The sequence below is a fragment of the Salvelinus sp. IW2-2015 genome, linkage group LG36 (genome assembly GCF_002910315.2).
Source record: "Salvelinus sp. IW2-2015 linkage group LG36, ASM291031v2, whole genome shotgun sequence".
NCBI classification, from domain to species: Eukaryota; Metazoa; Chordata; class Actinopteri; order Salmoniformes; family Salmonidae; genus Salvelinus; species Salvelinus sp. IW2-2015.
Window position 1 is genome coordinate 21,655,952 of NC_036875.1, and position 21,797 is coordinate 21,677,748.

The 21,797-nt window shown below is 42.5% G+C and overlaps 1 protein-coding gene across 1 annotated transcript in view; it reads left to right on the forward strand.

The window, feature by feature from the left end:
• The first annotated feature begins 12 nt into the window (after positions 1 to 12).
• col4a1 (collagen, type IV, alpha 1) overlaps positions 13 to 21,797 on the forward strand; it is a 69,386-nt gene continuing 47,601 nt past the window's right edge. The window contains exon 1 of the mRNA XM_023981084.2: positions 13 to 231. Coding sequence (XP_023836852.1) covers positions 160 to 231 — 72 coding nt within the window. The 5' untranslated portion in view covers positions 13 to 159. The remainder of the gene's footprint in view (positions 232 to 21,797) is intronic.

Here is a 21,797-nt window from a genome sequence, read left to right on the forward strand (position 1 = left end):
CAGAAGCTCACAACGTCTTGGGCAAAGATGCAGCCCAACGCACTGCACATGATCTGCTGGTAATCTACATTCCCCCTGAAGAACAAGAACGTTTCAACAAGTGGTCTTTAGTGGGCATTCGGCACAGTTGTACATACGTTTCCATTGCACCCCATCTCAATGATGGTCCATTGTGGTACGCTGGTTCTGTTGGTGGCTGTATCCTATACTATATTTCGGACAGAGGCTAAGGTAAGGGCAATTTAACTAACTTTTTTAATTAACATGTACAAACCGTATTATGTTACTACTATCTATGTGTCAACTTGAGAAGCAGGCTATAAGTTGTGTGTTTAGAGTTTGGAGTTTTGTGAGGCACACTCATGGTGAGCTCCATGTCTCTCCAAGACTCAGCAGTGACCAGTGAGTGCGTGTGTTATGTTGTAAAATGTATTGAAACTTATCCATTTCTAATATTGCAATATATAGAGCTATGCAGTAGTTGTGAATATAGCCAAACATTGTCATGTCCAAACTCAGGGTAGCAAATTCTTAGGACTTGTCACCATTTATCAGGATCATATTGGACATCCAATGAATGCTTCAGAATTACAATTAAAAACATAGACAGATTTTCTTTGGATTTTTATGTAAAAAACAAACACAATTTAAATACGTGCTCCAAATATATAAACATATTCATTATATTTTGGTTATTAAAATACTTACATTAGACATCATGATACTCTGAATGTAATTGGTTCACTTTCACAATACATGCTGCTCTGACTTATTCTGGCATCCTACCTCCAGAGCAAGGCAGCATGGTCAGTCACAGGGTTTAATGTGGGTCTGAGAATCTCTACAGAGACATTATTCTGTTAGGAGCGCTCTGTTCTGTCTGTTTTTGACAGTMGCTTATATGTAGCTCAGTGACGAGTGAAAATCTGTATTTCATATTACAGTAAACCTAATGTAATATAAATACGGTATCATTATTTAGATATCAGTCACTTTAAAAGATAATTCAAAAGGTTCAATAAATAATCAATAAAATCAATAAGTCATCAAATCATTGCTAAAACGGGCAGATCAAATCAAAAGGCAAATCAAATAGTCAAAGGAAAAGGGGGGAGAAGGGAAATCAATACATATTTCTTGGATGTTTGCTTTCATTTCGCAGTGTGAGTGAATCTTGCTTGAGATTGGGGTTTTTGCTTGAGTGGTTGGTCTGGTTATATGGTTCACAGTCTGTCTGTGTCCTTTTGTTGGGGCAGGAGAAGGGGTGGGGTCTGGGCTCGCAGCAGTTGGGTAGGGTGGCAGTTAGTTTGGCCGCTGCTGTATCCAGGGTTGGCGAAGGGGTTGATGCTGGGTCTGGTGTTGGGACTGGGCACCGAGAACCAGGATCCAGGAAAACAAGGGGCTGCTGCAGGTGCTGGGTCGGGATCTGGGTCTGTAGAGCGGGAGGAAGGACAACCTGAGGAGCAAACAGACACACAAGGAAGCCCTAGACCCGGAGATCAGTGGTGGCATTTCCCTGTGGCCTGCTCCCTCCGGGTGAAGGTCTGATGTTTGGTCACATCTGGTGGTCTGGTGCTGGGACTGGTACTGGAAATCAGGAACTGGGTTGGTGCTGGTGCTGTGACTGGGCCTGCAGAAGGGAGGAAGGACAACCTGATGATTAAGCAGGCACACAAGGTAGCCCACAAGGTAGCAGGCACACAGGCACACTTCCCTGTGGTCCGCCCACTCCGGGGGAAGGTCTGATGTTTGGTCCCTCCCCTGCACCTTGTCTGGTGGTCTGCTGCTGGGACAGGTACTGGAAACCAGGAACTGGGCAGAGGGGAGGAAGGTCAATGATGGCACTCCCCTGTGGTCCGCCTTCTCCGGGTGAAGGTTAGATGTTTGGTGCTGCGACTGGGCCTGCAGAGGGGAGGAAGGACAACCTGATGATCAAGCAAGCACACAAGGGAGCCCCTAGACCTGGAGGTCAGTGGTGGTACTCCCCTGTGGTCTGCTCGCTTTGAGTGAAGAATAGATGTTTGGTCCTTCCTCTGCGCCTCGTCTGGTGTTCTAGTGCTGGGACTGGTGCTGGATCTGCAGAGGGGAGGAAGGACAACCTCAGAGTGAGCAGACACACCTGGAAGCCAGTGACTCGGAGGTCAATGGAGGCAGTCCCCTGTGGTCAGGTCGCTCCAGCCGTAGGTTGGTATCTTTAAGGCAGTGTTTCCCAAACTCGGTCCTCTGGACCCCAAGGGGTGTTTGTTTTTTGTTGTTGTTCCCCAAGCCCCACACAGCTGATTCTAATAATCAACTAATCATCAAGCTTTGATTATTTGAGTCTTCTGTGTTGTACTAGGGCAAAAAACTTAAACGTGCACCCCTTGGGGTCCTGGAGACCGTGTTTGGGAAACCCTGCTTTAAGGGTTTCCTTCCTCAGCGCCCTTGTTGTGGTGGTGTTCTCTGAGTCTGGTCTGGTGTCTCCTTCTGTTGAACTGCTCCGGATGGTTGGCGGTTGGATGGTCCTGGTCTGGATGGTGGCCTGAGAAGGGCAGATGGAAAAAAAGTAGGGGAGGAGGGCTGTGGGCCAGGGGGTAGAGGAAGTAAAGCCTAGCCACGACAGCGTGTGTATATGTACTGTATGTTCATATGGCATACCTACTTCTGTATCTCTGTGCTTTTTTAATAGTTTGTAAATTAACTCTACGCTTTCAGAAATGTATTTAACTATATAGAAGCCTGTGGTCAGTTAATTTGTGTGTCAGTGTATATCTATATCAGCTGCAAGTGTCTGCACCATCCAACACTTCACTTCCCTACACTGACAGACAGCTCCCATTGCATTTTATCACAGCCCGGCTGTGCTCTGGTAATGTGTAGAGAATGCTGAACATGCAGCCCCCTCACCTCCCCTCCCATCCATAGGGACATGGCTATACATTTTCATTAGCTGGGAAGGCAGTGGTATATGGAAGGTTAGGAGAGTATCACTGTCAAGACATAGACTGTTTGGACAGGTTGACTGGAGCCATAACGCCCCTATCTACTTGAAAGAAGGTTTAGAAAGGATAGAGGGCAGACATGTACATAAATTACAGTGTTATTAGTCTATTAGTACTTAAAGGGATACTTCACGGTTCTGGCCCTTTATCTACTACCCCAGAGTCAGATGAACTCGTGGATATAATTTTTATGTCTCTGCATCCAGTATGAAGGAAGTTAGAGGTAGTTTCATGAGCCAATGCTAACTAGTGTTAGCACAATTCCTGGATGTTTTTGGTATCTGCTAGCATGCTAGCAGTTACCACAGACTTTCAGTCATTGAAATACCGCTAGTTAGCAACTTCCTTCAAACTGCACAGAGAGACATAAAAATGGTGTCCACGAGTTCATCTGACTCTGGGGAAGTAGATAAAGGGCCTCATTGCCAACATCCTGAAGTATCCCTTTAACACTGCATTTACATTTTTGATAAGAAGAAATAAGTACATCTGCCCGACAGATTGATCTCTGTGTGTGTGTGTGTGTGTGTGTGTGTGTGTGTGTGTGTGTGTGTGTGTGTGTGTGTGTGTGTGTGTGTGTGTGTGTTTGTAGCACGCGTGTAGCAAGGTTATTATAATTTTGTGATTCAATATTTGTTTTTATTTCTATTAGTTAGATTTGTATTTTAAATGCAGTTGCAGTTAGTTTTCAGACTTGATTTACTAGCGTTTGTTTAGTTTCTTTGTGATACATATATTTAGATTGTTTTTATTTTTAGTGTTGGGGACAGAAAGTAGCCTATGCATGGGAGGCTAGGAGTCATGTATGCGTTGTAGGCCTATAGTTCATTTTTTGGGATGTTACTTCTTGCCACTTGCAGTCAGTAATAAGGTGATGGGCCAGGATCATAGACTTGGGTAGATATAACATCTCTGTATCTGTGTCATAATGGCGTCTGGGGAGCCATTGAGGCCATCTCATCATGAAATAGTACATTTTCTTCTTCACAAGTAAAATTAATTGGCTGATCCCTCCTGATGACCCATCTGTCACCACTCATGCCAAACAGGTCATCAGGAGGGATCAGCCAATGATCAGCCAAAAACACAGGCTTTTGGCCACTATAGGACTCCACACAACTCCATGGCCAGGACATAGGTTTGGTTAGGTTTAAATTATAAAGCAATCTTAATGTGACTTTGATTTAAATGATAAGTGCCTAGACTGGTGCAAGAAATATGGTGCAAGGAAACTCTTTTGCCCATGTTTACACCAATCCAATGCTTTTTTAAACTTTGGTAGTAGATGTAAAAAGAATCAGGTACAACAAATGAAGTCATGGCACATTTAACATGTTATGTGTATGTAATATTAATCATGTATCACTGACTAACCCCATAGGGTTAATAAAAACAGCTGCAGCAAAAACATAATCAATACAACACTTCTTCACAAATCTATTAGTTCACAGCCAGCCAGTCAGCTTGTGTGTGTGTGATTCTGTTCAACCAAACAAGACTTTGTGGTTTATCTTTAAGCAGACTCTGCGTTCCAGAGAGGTGGTCCTTTGTTTTCTCAAGACTGATGTCAGGCTGAATATTCTCCCCACGAACGCTTGGGTTGACCTCAGACACAATATTTGGTGTGAATATTTGGTGCAAGGAAGCTATAATTCTGAATAACTGTGGTCGAGATGCTTGCTGAATTCAACGTGCTGGCATCTTGCGGGATTCCTGCTGCTTTCACGGCTGTACTCTCTGATTTGCTGAAGTACACAAGATTCTGCTTCCCTCATCAGTGGCTCCATCTCTGTTGAGCGAAGTGCCAGAGACGCATTTGGGTCCATATGGCAAGCTGCTGCAGGGGTTGGATCGAAGTTGGCTGCCAGAGAATTCTGTATGCATTCGAAGCGCTCACACAGTGACTTCAGGGGGACCTGTGCCAACTGTTTTGCAAGAGTAGTTGACTGCAAGTGTGCCTCAAGGTTGAGAAGACACGGCACCACATCAGACAGATTGAAGTTGGTCGGTGTGGATTGCGAACGGCTTCAGCAACTTCACAAGCTGCTCTAGCTTAGCTGAGTCGCTGGTCAGCAAGTTGGTCGGAGTGGATTGCGAACAGCTCTAGCAACTTCACAAGTTGCTCTAGCTTGGCCCAGTTACGCTCTGTGCTCACCCTCTGATTTCTTTCCTGTTAGCTAGTGATAGTGATGCACAAGCGAGACCAATTTGAAACAACAGCATCTACTGATCACATCCCAAAAAATCTAGCTGCAATAGAGCATGTTGGGAAATATGATAATGATTGCTTTTGGCTTAACACTGGTTATTAACACTAACACATTGGTTATTTTACACAAATGAGTGTTAATTTACACTTACAGAGTTCATTTAACACCTGAAACTAGAAATGTTACACTGAAAACTTTCCCAGAAATACTCATGTTGGAATTCTGGTCTGTGATTGAGAATTACTGATAAACAGAGAAGAGAGAAGAAGAGGGGAAGAAGATTATGAGGGGAGCTTGGAGAAAAACATGTATGCTGGAAGTTTCCTATGAGCCTAAAAAAATATCTAGAGAATTAATGATAGTTAGCGCTGATGTACTTGCTAGTTAAGTGAATGAACTGTAAAACCACAACTAACCACAAGGCATACCATGCTAATATGGGCCTTTTTAAATCAGTGTGTGTGTGTGTGTGTTTGGAAGGAGGACAGTAGGACACCGTACATCTGGACAGACTACCCCCCAGAGATTTAGAGGGCTGAGGAGAGGTGGAAGAGGGAGAGGGATGGGGAAAGGAAAGGGGAAGGAAAAGTGAACGTGGGTGTGAGAAAAAACATTTGGCAGAACATTTTGTGTTCTGTTGAATTCGATAGCGTTGCTGATTGGATGACACCATGGGAATAGAGAAAGAAAGAGCTAGAAAGAGTGAGGGAGAGAGTGAGTGAAGAGTTGCAACATTTTCTGCTCATCTGGTCTGGTATGGATTTACGTAAAGTGTTCCGACCCACCCGCGGGAGCTGTGTTTGGATCAACAGCAGGAAGCTTGTGATCCTGGCAGATGTTCTCTCCATACGCCCGTCGAGACTAACATAGTCAATAGATAAACAGATTTATCTCTGAGGAACATTGGGCCTTTCAATACAATTACTTATTTAGGATGCTCTATTTTGGGGTTGAAAAAAAACGACCTGGCCTGAAATATTGTGCCATAAGTTTGTCTTTCTTTCACATGTGTCCTGCCTTTAGGTTAATGTAAGTCCTGTGATACTGGTCAGTGACTTGGCTGTAGTCCAGCTGTGTTTTTTTCTTCTGCATGTGTTTATCGCTTGTTTCTTGAGAGGGAAAAGACCTTGCTACTTACGTGCCTCCGGTTTGGTCTCCCTCTCAATCAGTGGGGCTAACACACACGCATACACTTACAAATCCTCTCTCCCTGGGCGGTCATGGTCAGTCAGGCCAGTGAGTCATCAGTCTCAGGAGGATGAACAGATTACTGGATGGAAAAGATGTGTGTGTGGGATGGGGGGATTGGGAGAGTGGTGGGAATTGAAGATGAACTCCTCAGTGATTCCTAGTTTTTCCTCCTGTTTGGATCATGGTGTTCCCGAGGTCTTCCCAAGGGAGGAAGGCCGGAATGCCAAGGCGGAGGTAGCAGCACTTACTGCTGTTTACCTTCCTGCTCCACCGTGTGTGTGTGTGTGTGTGTGTGTGTGTGTGTGTGTGTGTGTGTGTGTGTGTGTGTTGTGTATTTGTGTTGTCTATATGTGGATTGTTGGTTGAGAAGATCAGGATTTTGGGTCCTGGGGAACTAACCTCCAACAGACAGTATTGATATATTGGGGAAGTTTTATTAGTCGTAATGTGCGGGATACATATGCTTACACCGTCCAAAGAAATGCTTACACACAGGTCCCAGAAACAGCATATGCCTGACACCGACTCCCCCATTGTAAAATTTCTACATTTGGGGGAGGTGTGTGTGTGTGTGTGTGTGTGTGTGTGTGTGTGGTGTGGTGATTGTTGTGCTAATGTGGATTGTTGGTTGAGAAGATCAGGATTTTGGGTCACTGGGGAACTAACCTCCAACAGCAGTATTGATATTATTTGGGGAAGTTTTATTAGTCGTAATGTGCGGGATACATATGCTATCACCGTCCAAAGAAATGCTTACACACAGGTCACAGAAACAGCATATGCCTGACACCTGACTCCCCATTGTAAAATGTATACATTTGTGGAGGTGGTGTTGTGTGTGTAGTGTATGTGTTTTCATAGGGATCCCGGGTGGCTACTCCCAAGTTAATTGCTCCTCTGCTCTCAATCTTCGAGTGTGTCAGGTATGCCCCTCTGTGTGTGTCCTTCTCTGTGCCAGCAGAGGGAGAGGATTAGATTATGGATAAGCACAGCGAAACCCCTCTATTCAGCCTGGTTTAAGGCTCAGTCTGATCTGTCATGGTACCACTAAAGCACATCTAGTGTTTTTCCTCTGTCTCTCTCCCACACAGACTGACAATAGAAATACCTGCCTCTGTCTTCTCTCACAATATTAACTCTATAGTTTATCAGTAATGTCTTTAATATCACATATCCAAACTGAAGATCCACTCTATATGCAATTGGCCTTATCCATATACCCATACTCTATAACATCATATCCCAACAGAATGAAGGTCCACTCTGTTTACATGAGGCCTAGTCTGTAAGCTCAGCTATCCAAGAGAGTGGCTAGAGTGAACTCATGTCCAAGGTATTGTGTTGACAATTATGGGTGAAGTGGGTGAAACCTAATCCTCAGCTTGTAGTTAGTTGTAACGATGTAATACACCCCTCCGTCTGACACTTGTGCAGCAGAAAGGGTGGGGGTGTAAAGAGAGAGGGAAGGAGTGAGGGGATGTAGAGGAAGAAAAGGGTAGGTGAGAGCGAGAGAGAGACTTAAGTCTAGCTCTTTGGGTCTTGACCTAGCTACTAGCCCCCCTGTCACCCCCCCCCCCCCCCCCCCCCCCTTGCCCCAGCCCTCTCTGGTGCTCCCTCGCCCTGGTGATCCTTGATTGAAGGAGGCTGATGACTTCACTAGATCTGTTAAGCAATGTTCTGTGTTTTCACCTATTCTGCCATGCTCTGTCATTTTTAGACCCCATAGGTCACCGCAGACTCTACTTACTAGAGCAGATATGGAGACCAGACCAGGATAAGGGTCAGGGGTCACAGTAACATAATTTATGAATCAGGCAGAATAGAAATGGGTGTCTTAGTGTGTAAGTAGCACGGGGAAGCTTTTGTTATTGGAGTCTGTGACCAGGTCAGTAAATGGAAAGCACTGTTTGTGTAATTGTGTGTGTGTGTCAGACGGATTAATATTTGAACTGGCCTAAGAAGGGAAAATTTGCTTAGTTTGTGTCCAGTCTCTAAAACAACTTAGGACATCTCCATGGCAACTATCAAAATTCACATCGGTCATTAGCCATTTCTATTTTTGACTCTCTCCTTTCTAAATGTTATGTTACACTCTTTGATGTTCTGTTATAAATAATACTTTTAAAAATGTTACAGATAAACAGCACGTCTGTTTCTCCTCTGCCCCACATCTCCCATCAGTTTAGTTCATGACTGGCTTATTATCTATGTTGTGTGTTTCTAGAACACATTGGCTAGGTCTCAAGTCATTAACCTGTGACATTAAGTAGTTGTAACCTTTTCAGGCTCTTTAGGGAATGTGCAGGTCATGGCTCGTCATTAGGGATAGTTCTCTGTTACCTTTCAACTTTCAGGCAGATTCCCAAGCTCAACCTTCTTTGTAATTTAACAGACACTTATACAGTGCATACATTTTCATTATTTTTTGTACTGGTCCCCCATGGGAATCGAACACACAACCCTGGCGCTACACAGGACTAAATATCACCATACAAATCAAATCAAATTAATAGAATCTTTCTGGCTGCACAGATGTGTAATGCCTGCCTTACACAGCACATACTGTTCTGTTGATGAATTGACAGCTGTCTGGATGTCTTTCTTGATATCTGTCCTTCATAAGCCAGAACTGTGTTTCTGTTTTGTTTTTGGCTTGTTTGTGCAGCTGTTTGTCTGTGAAGCTCAGAGAATGCAGTGAATAAGGAGGGAGTGATAACTTACATGCACACACACACACACACACAACCCCCTACGCCCCACACCCCTCACGTGTGTAACTGGGTCACATGGTGAACTCATGGGGTTAGCCCAGGGTTAGCGGTTTAGGTTCAGACAGGGAGGACCAGAGGTGAACCTCCTGACTTTCTGTCCCCTCTGAGAGAGATGTTTCCCCCTGTCCCTCCCTTCCCCTCTGAGAGAGATGTTTCCCCCTGTCCCTCCCTTCCCCTCTGAGAGAGATAATTTCCCCTTTCGTCACCCTCCATGACTGGGCCCCTTCAAATAGCTTTGTTCCTTCAATATAATTGTTATTGCCATTAGTCCATTATGTTGCTTTGTGGGCCTTTGCCACACCTAAAACACTGTTTTACCTCAAAAATATATAGGGAAACACTGTAAGACAAGGTGGAAGGGAGGAAGGGTGTGTGTGTGTGTGTGTGTATTGAAGCTGAGGTGAGGTTGGATGGACATAGACACACCTAAAGTAGAAAGAGTCAAATCATCTCCATGTTTTGTCAGTGTTATGTTTTTAAAGTGGTAGACATACTAACCAACCAGCCCATGTCTAGAAAAATAGAGCAACATTTATAATTTTGCTGTACAGAACATTCGGATACTGATACCTGTTGAAAGGTCTGCTAGTATAATATGGTTTAGTGGTCACCCCTCATATCCTCTCCCCTCTGTTGTCTGGACCATAAGGTCACGCACTCAAGCCTGACTGGTATATGGTTACTTTACTTTGCAACACACACACACACACACACCACACACACACCACCACACACACACACACACCACACACACACACAACACACACACACACACACACACACACACCACCACACACACACACCCCATCACAACCACACACAAAAAACTGGTGTATAGTTACTTTACCATACATCAGACATGTTATTTGTTCTTATGGAAGCATGGTGATTTGTGAGAGCAGATTCCTGTTATGGTCCTTCTCTTTGTCATGTGAGTGACTGTAGGCTCTAATTCACACGACCTGAGAACGCAGACGTAGCCATGACTGGTTCTTTATTCCGCTTTCCTTAAAGAACAGATGCTCAATTCATTTCTCTCAACGTTGCCCTACTTTTTGTTGTTGCCCTAGCTTGATGTTTTGTCCCGTCGGCTTATTGGACTATTCATTTMTTCAGCTTGATATGATTCTATTATATTGCAGATTTCCTGAGCGCTCTGTGGTGGTATCTGACAAGCTAAGCCAGTCATATGATTGTATATACTTACTTTATATCTCAATCTCTGGGCCACAAGCATCTATAGACATGTACAGTATTGTCTTAATGTCCTATGCATTTTTGAGCCAGTGTGAAGGCAGATTTACCATTTTAACTGAACCTAGATCAGAGCCACTCATCAATCCCTGTTATCTCTATTCCCATCTCCTTCAACAAAGAACAGGCATGAGAACAGTGGTGCATGTCAGTTGTAGTGGTCTCTAATGTCATAATTTAGGGTTGTAGACTGGGGGTATGTGATCACTAGGGCCGGCACGATATACTAGGGCTGGAAATTGCCAGGGACCTCACGATACAATATTATCACGATACTTAAGTGCCAATCTCGCAGCTCATGATTCTGTATGTTTTGCGATTTTAGGYTTAAAACATATTGCTCTGTATGTCTGCTGCAGAGAGACGAGAGAGCATGAGAATTTATTTTGATCAGTCATTGCAATAAAAGCAAGGTGTGGACTCGAGTCACATGACTTGGATTCGAGTCTGACTCGTGTCACAAATTTGATGACTTGACTTGATAGAAAATAGAACAACTTGAGACTTGACTTGAAGCCTCAAGACTCGGGACTCAATTTACGCTGATTACTTGAAATTATCTGGCCAGATTTTTGTAAAGTTTTGTCACTGATTTTGTGGCACGGAGTCTCATTGGATTAGGCTACTCTCCACGCAGCCAAAGATAGTATCGCACTTGCAATTATTATTTTYTTGGCTAGTGAAACGCACACTCTGCCCTCTGATTGGACCAGAAATCTGTCAATCAACAAAGGTCTGATGAACTACAATAGCGCAGTGAGAAGGTTTTGGGGGAGTCCTGTGAAACTGAATGGGAAAAGACATAAAAAATTCATACATCCGAGGTGTACAGTTCATTCGGAAAGTACTCAGACCGCTTTACTTTGTCCACATTTTGTTACGTTACCCCATAATGACAAAGCAAAAACAGGTTTTTAGATTTTTTCTCCAAGTGTGTGTGTGTGTGTGTGTGTGTACATATAAAACTGAAATATCACATTTACATAAGTATTCAGACCCTTTACTCAGTACTTTGTTAAAGCACATTTGTCAATGGTTACATCCTCGAGTCTTCTTGGGTATGGCAAACCTCTGGAGTTTCTTCCATTCTTCTCTGCAGATCCTCTCAAGCTCTGTCACGTTGGATGGGAAGCGTCACTGCACAGCTATTTTCAGGTCTCTCCAGAGATGTTTGAGCAGGTTCAAGTCCGGGCTCTGGCTGGGCCACTCAAGGACATTCAGAGACTTGCGTTGTCTTGGCTGTGTGCTTAGGGTCGTTGTCCTGTTGGAAGGTGAACCTTCGCCCAGTCTGAGTTCCTGAGCACTCTGGAGAAAGTTTTCATCAAGGATATCTCTGTACTTGCTCCGTTCATCTTTGCCTCGATCTTGACTAATCTCCCAGTCCCTGCCAATGAAAAACATCCCCCCAGCATGATTCTGCCACCGCCATGCTTCACCGTAGGGGTGGTACCATGTTTCCTCCAGATGCTTGGCATTCATGCCATAGAGCTCAATCTTGGTTTTATCAGACCAGAGAATCTTGTTTCTCATGGTCTGAGAGTCATTAGGTGCCTTTTGGCAAACTCTACCATCAATGCCTGATTGGTGGAGTGCTGCAGAGATGGTTGTTTTTCTGGAACTATTAATTGTTTCCCCCTTCACTAGACGATACAAGTATTGCGATACTCATCAGTATCGTGGCAAGGAAACAAAACACAAAGTGAATTTTACTTATTTAAGAAAACAGCTTTTTGTTGGAAACAAACATCATTATGTTGTCATCCAGACTAGAGCACCCAATATTTTATATACAGCAGGTATTTTTAAGGACCAAGAAGTTTGATCTGATTTGTATTTTCTTTTTTGCAATGGAAAAAATACACAGCCCTAGTGATGGCTACAGGTAAAGACAAACAGGGGAACTGGCAGCACTGAGTAAGTATCTAAGAGATGTGGCTGGTATGGTAATAGTTTTAATAGTAATCAGCTGTACTGTTCTGTGGTGGTGGCTGGAGGGGTCTGGGAGAGATGGGGAAATGGAGGAAGTTATGAAGCATCTCTCGCCCTCTCTCTCCCTCTCACTCTCTGTCTGTTTCCACTCCACTCGCTGGTCCCATGTCAGAGGTGATTGCGTCAGTGTGATTCCTTCCATGGCAACAAACACTTTCCTTACATGACCAGAAAAAGCCCTTGGGTGTTTGGTTGGGAAATGGAACAATGTATGTGGGAAAACACACACAGGAACTGCTCCTGTAGCCACGGTCCAAATGGCCTAGCAGACACCTGTATACTCCCATATGGAGTCACTGAGTCAGCCCATTAGTGTGTTCCTCTGTTTCTCCCTCACTGGCTTCAGTAGAGTTCTTTGTTTCTCTTTCAATAGATCTCCAAGATGGTTCCTTGGATAAATATTTAAACTGGTGGTTTCTTGGCCAGTCCTGGTCAACCACAAGGATTTCAGAAGTGTCTTAATGATGTTCTCATATTACCTTCTTGGACAATACAAAACAGGGTCTGTTGAAGCCATAACTCCCATAAAAAGGACATGTGTTTACTGTCAAATCCCTCTTGATTCCACATCTCACATATTGGCTAACTTCTGCAATCCAGGAGGAGCTAATATCAGAGGACTGTTGCCATAGCCTTTATTCTGTGGTGTATTTATTATGTCTTGCAATGGAAACCATTTACTGTTATAAGAASCAAACAGAAGCAAACAGAGAAAACGGAATGAAACGGAGGGACCTACCTGAATATGTTGAGTAGAAACGTTTTCGTTGCGAAATGTTTTCCATTTAGAGTAAACGGTTTAGATTAAACGTTTTGCAACAGAATATGCGTAATGAATACACCTCTGGTGTGATCATTGAAAGTAAACATGGGCGTTGGTCTGACATAACCTCTTGTCACACACTCGCTGACCTGAAAGCCCCTCCTCCTCCTCCTTGTTTGGGAGATGGGATACTTCCTGTATGGGATCAAAACACACATTATTTCTAAAATGTTTTGCTGAAAGAGACAGAGTGAGTGAGAGAGAACATGAGATACAGATTGTGTAAGAGAAAGGTAGGTAAAGTAATAGATTAGTTAATGTGAGTGCTCTTTGCCAGCTTAAAGGCCAAGGATAAGGGGCCTTCCCACTTAAGAGAGAAGGGCTTTCTCCTTCCTTTAGTCCACATCCTACATTCTACAGTAGTATACAGTCACACAGGAAGACACGCCAGAGACCGAGCAGGGGTACTCAGACTCTCTCAAGCCTGCAGTATCTCAAAGAGAGGGTTGGCTCACTCAATAAAACAAAACAGCTCTCTCCCTCTCTCAATACCCTATTTGTTCATAGAGAGAAAGAGCAGACTCCAGAAATGCTGCTGTCCTCCTAAGCCACCCACTCGCTCTCCTTCATAGACTCTATTTCAAGAGAAAGGGAGAGACAAAGAGAGACAGCGATTACAAGAGAGCACAGAAGCAACAGTCTCTCACCTTCACATCGCACACTGTAGGGAGAGTAATCACCAGTCGGTAGGTCAAGTGCTGAGAGTYTCACTGGGGATGATGGTGCTTCAGCTTCAGCCTCAGCCTCTTCTGATTTACTGGTGTTTTATAGGTCACACAACTCTGCATTATTCAGAGAACAGTCTCACAACACTGAAAACAGACACAGATGGGAGTGTGTGTGTTTTATTTGGCCAGTGCAACTTTTATATAGAAGTGTGTATCAGTTTTATGCGTAATGTATTTGAGAACAATGTGTGTGGGTGTGTGATATTGTATTCCTGTAGGATTGTTAAGGAATGTTTATTATTTTATTGTGTGCAACAATAACCGCCCAAAAGTAATGATGCGTAGGCACACAAACAGACCTCTATACAGCATCCATCACGCACATACTAACACGGACAAGCGCGCACAAACACTTACACGTATATGGCTGTGACGGTCATGGAATTTTGGATGACGGTTATTGGCCAGCCAAATGACCGCAGTCACCGTAATAACTGAGGAGAAGATGAATATGTGCTGTTTGTTGATTCAACTCAACAGACATTACAAAAAATACATTCTATAGATGCAGTAAAAAGGTCAATGGAACTCGACCAAAACAATGGAAATGTCATGGAAACGTGTGGGGGGGGAAAGCAGTGGGGAACCTTTACGGAAAATGTGTTTTTGGAACTCTTCATGTGACATTTTACATGTGAAAACGAAAATTAGTCGCTATGATACACACACARACAGTGCTTTTAACATAGTGTTTTCAACTTAAATATTTGACACACATGACTACATTGTGTATGTCTATTTATATTATTTCACCGGCATTTCTGCACGTTGGACTTCAAAGTACATCTCACCTTGTTAAAAATACACAAGAAAAACTATATCACATTGATTCAGGACTAACATCGAAACAAGATAATATGCCCCACCAACATTAGACAACTATACAGAAAACTATTTTTTGTTGTTGTACGTTTATTCAACTAGGCAATGACAGCATAGGAACAGTGGGTTAACTGCCTTGTTCAGGGGCAGAATGACCGACTTTTACCTTGTCGCCTCGGGGATTCAATCTTGCAACCTTTCGGTTACTAGTCCAACGTTCTAACCACTAGGCTACCTGCCGCCCCGATAGCCACACATTGCTGAAATAAGTACATTTAAGTCAATGATGAGAGTAGTCAGATTAAYTTATAACTAAAACAACAGTGCAGAAGAGTGCCATTTGTAATGAATGTGTAGGTGAATGCTACAACAAAGATCAGTGCACCTCAAATCCGAAGGATGTGAGTTCAAAAAGCTATAGTATATTAAGGATTACTTTTTTAATGTTTCACTATTTAAATTTTGGATGGTCTGCGGCTCTTCAAAACTGGAATCCTACAGATAAAACATGTACACAACACTTATTAGGATTGTATTGTAATGTTCACTATACGATCTTCTATCTATAACCAATAAGGATTTCCATGCAGAAGAGGCGAGTAAAACACGTCTAAATTCCATACACAACATTTTCATAGCCATAGCTCTCGAGAATCAAGGTGCCATCCCAGTAATGTTATTAGCTAACTAGTATAGCTAGGAGTCAGAAGGGCAAAGGGTTGAATGCATGCCAAAGGTTATTTTCCATGAATGCAGTGCTAGGATAGTCAAAATAACACTTCTACAATCAATACATCTTTGTAGCCATAGCTCTCAAGAATCAAGGAGCCATCCCAATCTCCTCATTGCCCCCCAGCAAAATTAGCCTACATTTACGACTTCTAAATGTTATGCAAAGAAAACTGCCAAATATATCCAAATTGGAGTAACCACATTGTGGGACTGTTACAATACATAAATCATGACAAATTTGACAAACATCCACTTTGTTGGATCAGATTAGTTGAATATCCGGCATCCCTGTTCTCAAGCTTTGTCTTTACTGCATCTATTCATAGGTTGCACATCTGTCACTCGGTCGCGCCATGTCTTTTTTGTTATGTGTCGGCCCCAGTAAAACTAGCTGTCGCCATTGCTGTCGGCTAATGGGGATCCTAATAAATAAAATGAAGCCATACCATTGTTATGAACGTTCTCAAGCCGCCCCCTGCCGGCAGCGCCATAGTGGTGCCCTAAAGTGGTGATAAACCCAGTCATGCTGGACGAATACTAGCTACTATTTCATCTAAATTACACAGTCTGGAAATACAATGACATTGCCAAAGTAGTCAAATATTTAGTAGGAAATAACTTTGCCAGCATTACCATATTGGTCAAATTTACTTTAGACAAGATGGCAATGCTGTCATTTTAGCTAGCAAAGTTTGTCAAGAATAGCTAGCAATGCTAACGTTAGCTAGCCACAATCCGGTGGCCTCCTCTCGATTTTAGATTGCTAATGTTATACCACATCTAAAGTCATTCTGGTGACGTCAAAATTATGCAAAATATTTTCCTACTAATTATTTGTATCCTTTTAAATGTCATAGCATTTCCAAGCCATGGTAATGCACTTCTGATGAAATCAGTCCAAAACGAACGTTCAAAACAATATTGTGACGAAACGCCACATCAGTTAACATAATTTGAATGAACAATCTGCATTACCATGGAAATGATTTCATCATAATACCAGACAGCTATTGCGAGTGAACCAATGAGTTTACCAGTCAAATTGCCAGGGTTAGAGGTTCCAAGCATAGCATTTGGAATTAGAATACTAATGGTCATGCACCTTATGATGGGTTAAAGGTCAGCCATTTTGGTAAGGGAGTTGGTCGACCATGATTTGCCAGGGCTGTGATAAGATAAAATAAGATCTCTATGGTTCCAAGCACTTTCTATTAAGTATATTTCTATGTGTGCTGCTGTTGTCGGGGGATGTTGCCTAGGCAACCGAAGACTGGTTTGCTTCAACACCTTGCTTGTTTTCAGCAAGGAGCATCAAAGTTTCATCACGTTAATAGTCCATGTTACCGCAGAAACAGACTCAACTGCACAAATACCCAGCCGTCTCGTCTTCAGTCAGCTGTTCATTCCACAAAAAATGTATCCTTTTTTGTCTTTAAACGGTTATGATGTTTATTGTATGTTTATTGTATTTTCATGATGGTCTTCATCTATAACCGTCGGTTACATCGTTATACAGTAATTGTGCCATTCCTACACATTATTCATTTTTAAATTCTTCAAGCTTTGTCAAGTTGGTTGTTTATCATTACTAGACAGCCATTTCCAAGTCTTGCCATAGATTTTCAAGTAGATTTAAGTCAAAACTGTAACTAGGCCTCTCAGGAACATTCAATGTCGTCTTGGTAAGCAACTCCAGTGTATATTTGGCCTTGTGTTTTAGGTTATTTTCCTGCTGAAAGGTGAATTTTTCTCAGTGTCTGTTGGAAAGCAGATTGAACCAGGTTTTTTTTCTAGGATTTTGCCTGTGCTTAGCTCTATTCCATTTCTTTCTATTAAAAAAAACTCCCCAGTCCTCGCCGATGACAGCATACCGATAACATGATGCAGCCACCACCATGTTTGAAAATATGAAGTGTGATAATCAGTGACATGTTGTTGGATTTGCCCCAAACATAACGCTTTGCATTCAGGACATAAAGTTAATTTCTTTGGCCAATTTTTTTCAGTTTTACTTTAGTGCCCCCATACTCAACTGGTGGCCCGCGGACCCGATCCGGACCCAGAACGGGGTCAATACAGACCGTGGGTCCCGAAAGAAAAAAGTGATTTACTTGTATTTTACATTTCTTACTTGGTCGGGCTTTGACCACTGGTATCATATACTGCAAACACACATAAGACATGGAAGAATGCGTAGAATTGCCTGAAATTAGGTTTAAAACAGCAAAAGAAAACTGGCCCATGCAAAATGGCCCATGCAATACCAACCTAAATTGCTGTACATAATGAAAAGGRTGCCTGTACAGAATAAGAAATACTCCAAAACATGCATCCTGTTTGCAATAAGGCACTAAAGTAGGGCTACTCAAGAACTATTTAAGAAGCTCCGGTCACACAAATTTCCTAGGTGGCAGGTCCACCTAGGAAATTTGTGTGACCGGAGCTTCTTAAATAGTTCTTGAGTAGCCCTACTTTAGTGCCTTATTGCAAACAGGATGCATGTTTTGGAGTATTTCTTATTCTGTACAGGCATCCTTTTCATTATGTACAGCAATTTAGGTTGGTATTGTGGAGTAACTACAATGTTGTTGATCCATCCTCAGTTTTCTCCAATTACAGCCATTACACTCTGTTTTAAAGTCCCCATTGGTGAGCCTGTTGGGGAGTTTCAGCGATGAGACAAGATTAAATAATAATAAAATAAAGTCCCCATTGGCTTCRTGGTGAAATCCTTAAGAGGTTTCCTTCCTCTCCGGCAACTGAGTTAGGAAGGATGCATGTATCTTTGTAGTGACTGGGTGTATTGATACACCATCCAAAGTGTAAAAACTTCACCCTGCTCAAAGTGATATTCAATGTATTTTTTTTTTTAAAACCATCTACCAATAGGTGCCCTTCTTTGCAAGGCATTGGAGAACCTCCCTGGTCTTTGTCGTTGAATCTGTGTTAGAAATTCACTGCTCAACTGAGGGACCTTACAGATAATTGTRTGTGTGGGGTACGGAGATTAAGTCGTCATTCAAAATCATTTTAAACACTCTTATTGCACACAGAGTGAGTCCATGCAACTTATTATGTGACTTGTCAAACACATTTTAACTACTGAACTTATTTAGGCTTGCCATAACAAAGGGGTTGAATATTTATTGACTGAAGACATTTCAGCTTTTCATGTTTTATAAATTTGTAAAAGCATAATTCTACCTTGACATTATGGTTTATTGTGTGTAGGCCAGTGACACAAAATCTCAATTTAATCCATTTTAAATTCCGGCTGTAACACAACAAAATGTGGAAAATGTAATTGGGTATGAATACTTTCTGAAGGCAGTATATACAGGGTCAGTTCCAATATCATATTTACAATGTGCAGGGATACTGGAGTGATAGAGGTAGAAACAGTGCCTTCGGAAAGTATTCAGACCTCTTGACTTTTCCCAAATTTTGTTAGGTTACAGCCTTATTCTAAAATTGATTAAATAGTTTTTTCCCCCTCATCAATCTACACACAATACCTCATAATGACATAGCAAAAACAGGGTTTTAGACATTTTTTTGTTGTTGCTAATTTATTTAAAAAATACATAACTGAAATATTACATTTACATAAGTATTCAGACCGTTTACTCAATACTTTGTTGAAGCACCTTTGGCAGAGATTACAGCTTCAAGTCTTCTTGGGTATGACGCTACAAGCGTGGCACACCTGTATTTGGGGAGTGTTGCTGCATAGCCATTTGCAGGTCTCTCCAGAGATACTCAATTGGGTTCCATTTTCCTCTGCAGATCCTCTCAAGCTCTGTCAGGTTGGATGGGGAGCGTTGCTGAACAGCTATTTTCAGGTCTCTCCAGAGATGTTTGATCATGTTCAAGTCCGGGCTCTGGCTGGGCCACTCAAGGACATTCAGAGACTTGTTCTGAAGCCACTCCAGTATTGTCTTGGCTGTGTGCTTAGGGTCATTGTCCTGTTGGATGCTTCACTGTAAGGATGGTGCCAGGATTCCTCCAGACGTGACGCTTGGCATTCAGGCCGAAGAGTTCAATCTTGGTCTCATCAGACCAGAGGATCTTGTTTATCATGTTCTGAGAGTCTTTAGGTGCCTTTTGGCAAACTCCAAGCGGGCTGTCATGTGCCTTTTACTGAGGAGTGGCTTCCGTCTGGTCACTCTACCATAAAGGCCTGATTGGTGGAGTGCTGAAGAAATGGTTGTCCTTCTGGAAGGTTCTCCCATCTCCACAGAGGAACTTTAGAGCTCTGTCAGAGTGACTATTGGGTTATTGGTAACCTCCCTGACCAATGCCGTTCTCCCCTGATTGCTACAGTGGTTCTTCCTTTAAAAGTTGTGGTGTACTACAGCTTTCTGTGGCACGTTATTTAAGTGTAAGCCATTGTTGCCAGAATGACGCAATTTACCACAATCTGCCACCATCTACCACAAACGGTCGCGCCATAAGCTCCAAACTTTAAAAGGAAGAAACCCTTTGGCAGGGCAGCCAGCTCTATGAAGAGTCTTGGTGGTTCCAAACTTCTTCCGCTTAAGAATGATGGAGGCCACTGTATTCTTGGGGACCTTCAATGCTGCAGAAATGTTTTGGTAACCTTCCCTAGATCTGTGCCTCAACACAATCCTGTCTCGGAGCTCTACGGACAATTCCTTCGACCTCATGGCTTGGTTTTTGCTCTGATGCACTGTCAACTGTGGGACCTTATATAGACAGGTGTGTGCCTTTCCAAATCATGTCCAATCAAAAGAGTTTACCACAGGTCGAATAAGGCTGTATGTAACAACTTTAGGAATAAGTCAAGGGGTCTGAAAACTTTCCAAAGGCACTGTATGTAGAAGGGTAAAGTGACTAGTCATCAGGATGTATGAAAAACAGAGTAGCAGCAGCATAAATTAATATGATTGTGTGTGTGTAGAGAGTCAGTATAAATGTGTGTGCATGATATGTGTGTTGGAATGTCGGTGTGCGTGCTTCACTCACTCATGTTGACTTGGTGATGGTGGTGACCGCAAGTGTTCTGTAGTTTACTACCATAACACGCTCAAATTATTCTCAAAGAATTGCAATGGGTTTGTTTAATGGAATATGGGATTTTCATCAGCCACATTCTTTCTCTCTCTCGTGAGTCTGTTATATAGGGAAATGTTCTAAAGTGGTCCGTACTAGCTGCAGTTTTCCTGACATCTGGCAAACATATGAGGTTTCTTTATTCACACACACTGATCGCTACACTGTGAGCAGGTCAGAAGGCAGGTTAGAGAATTTCTCTAAAACAATTGTCACATTTTCTCTAAGGAATGAGGGGGAATTTGGCATGTGATAATTCCTGGACTTGACTCGGACAGTTGTGCGTGTGTGTGTGTCTTGTTTTTGTTTCTTCATTATTTTTCTTTCATGTGGCAATGTTTTTCAATGCATACTGCAGAAGCATCTGGTGTGTGTGTGTGTGTGTGTGCGTGATGGTCCAGGTTATAAGAACAGTACACAGCAAATCAACACTGAGATTGTTAAATTAACACTGAAAGTGTGGACCCGTATAGACACTAGGGAGTGTAACAGTCATTGGTTATTTCCAGTAGGCGTGGCTTATTAGGGGCGTGGCTTTTATATAATTATTTTTGAGCTACTTGTGAAAGTAAATGTCATTCCTGTTGATCTTGTTAAGTTTTGTACACAATATAACATTAAATGTTCTGATGGAAAAATATTACAATTATTATTTGCAACAAAGTGGTTGCTATACCTTTGGGGATATCACATTGGGAGTTGCATAGGCTTTTCAGGAGTGCATAAACTTCTGTAAGCTTCATTAAAGCTACAAAGGTGTCCGTGTTTGACCGTAACATGATAACAAGTCAACGGAATGGATGAACCGGAATGACGTTAGTTCTCATGGGTGGCCAAAAATAACTTCCTGAAAGCCACGCCCCTACTAAGCTAAGCCACCAGTCTTCTGCTCTGACCCACTGGGTCATATCTCAGCAAACCAACCCTGCTATTTTTAATTGAACACTGTTCAGTGTCTATACGGGTCAGCAGTTTCAGTGTTAATTTAACCCTAGGGAATTTGCTGTGTACATATTCCCTCAATGTAGATGAATACCTTCTGCCCCCTAGCCCAAGAGACATGTTTTACATTTAAATGGTGGGTTTCTTTCTGCTGTGTGTGTACTGTTTCTGCTCTATGTAAAGTCACTAATGGAAACAGAAGGAAACAGGAGCTACCTGTACAGTCCAGTGTACGTTTCCCATGTCTTTATTGAGTTTAACCAGAGGAAATGTAAGATTTA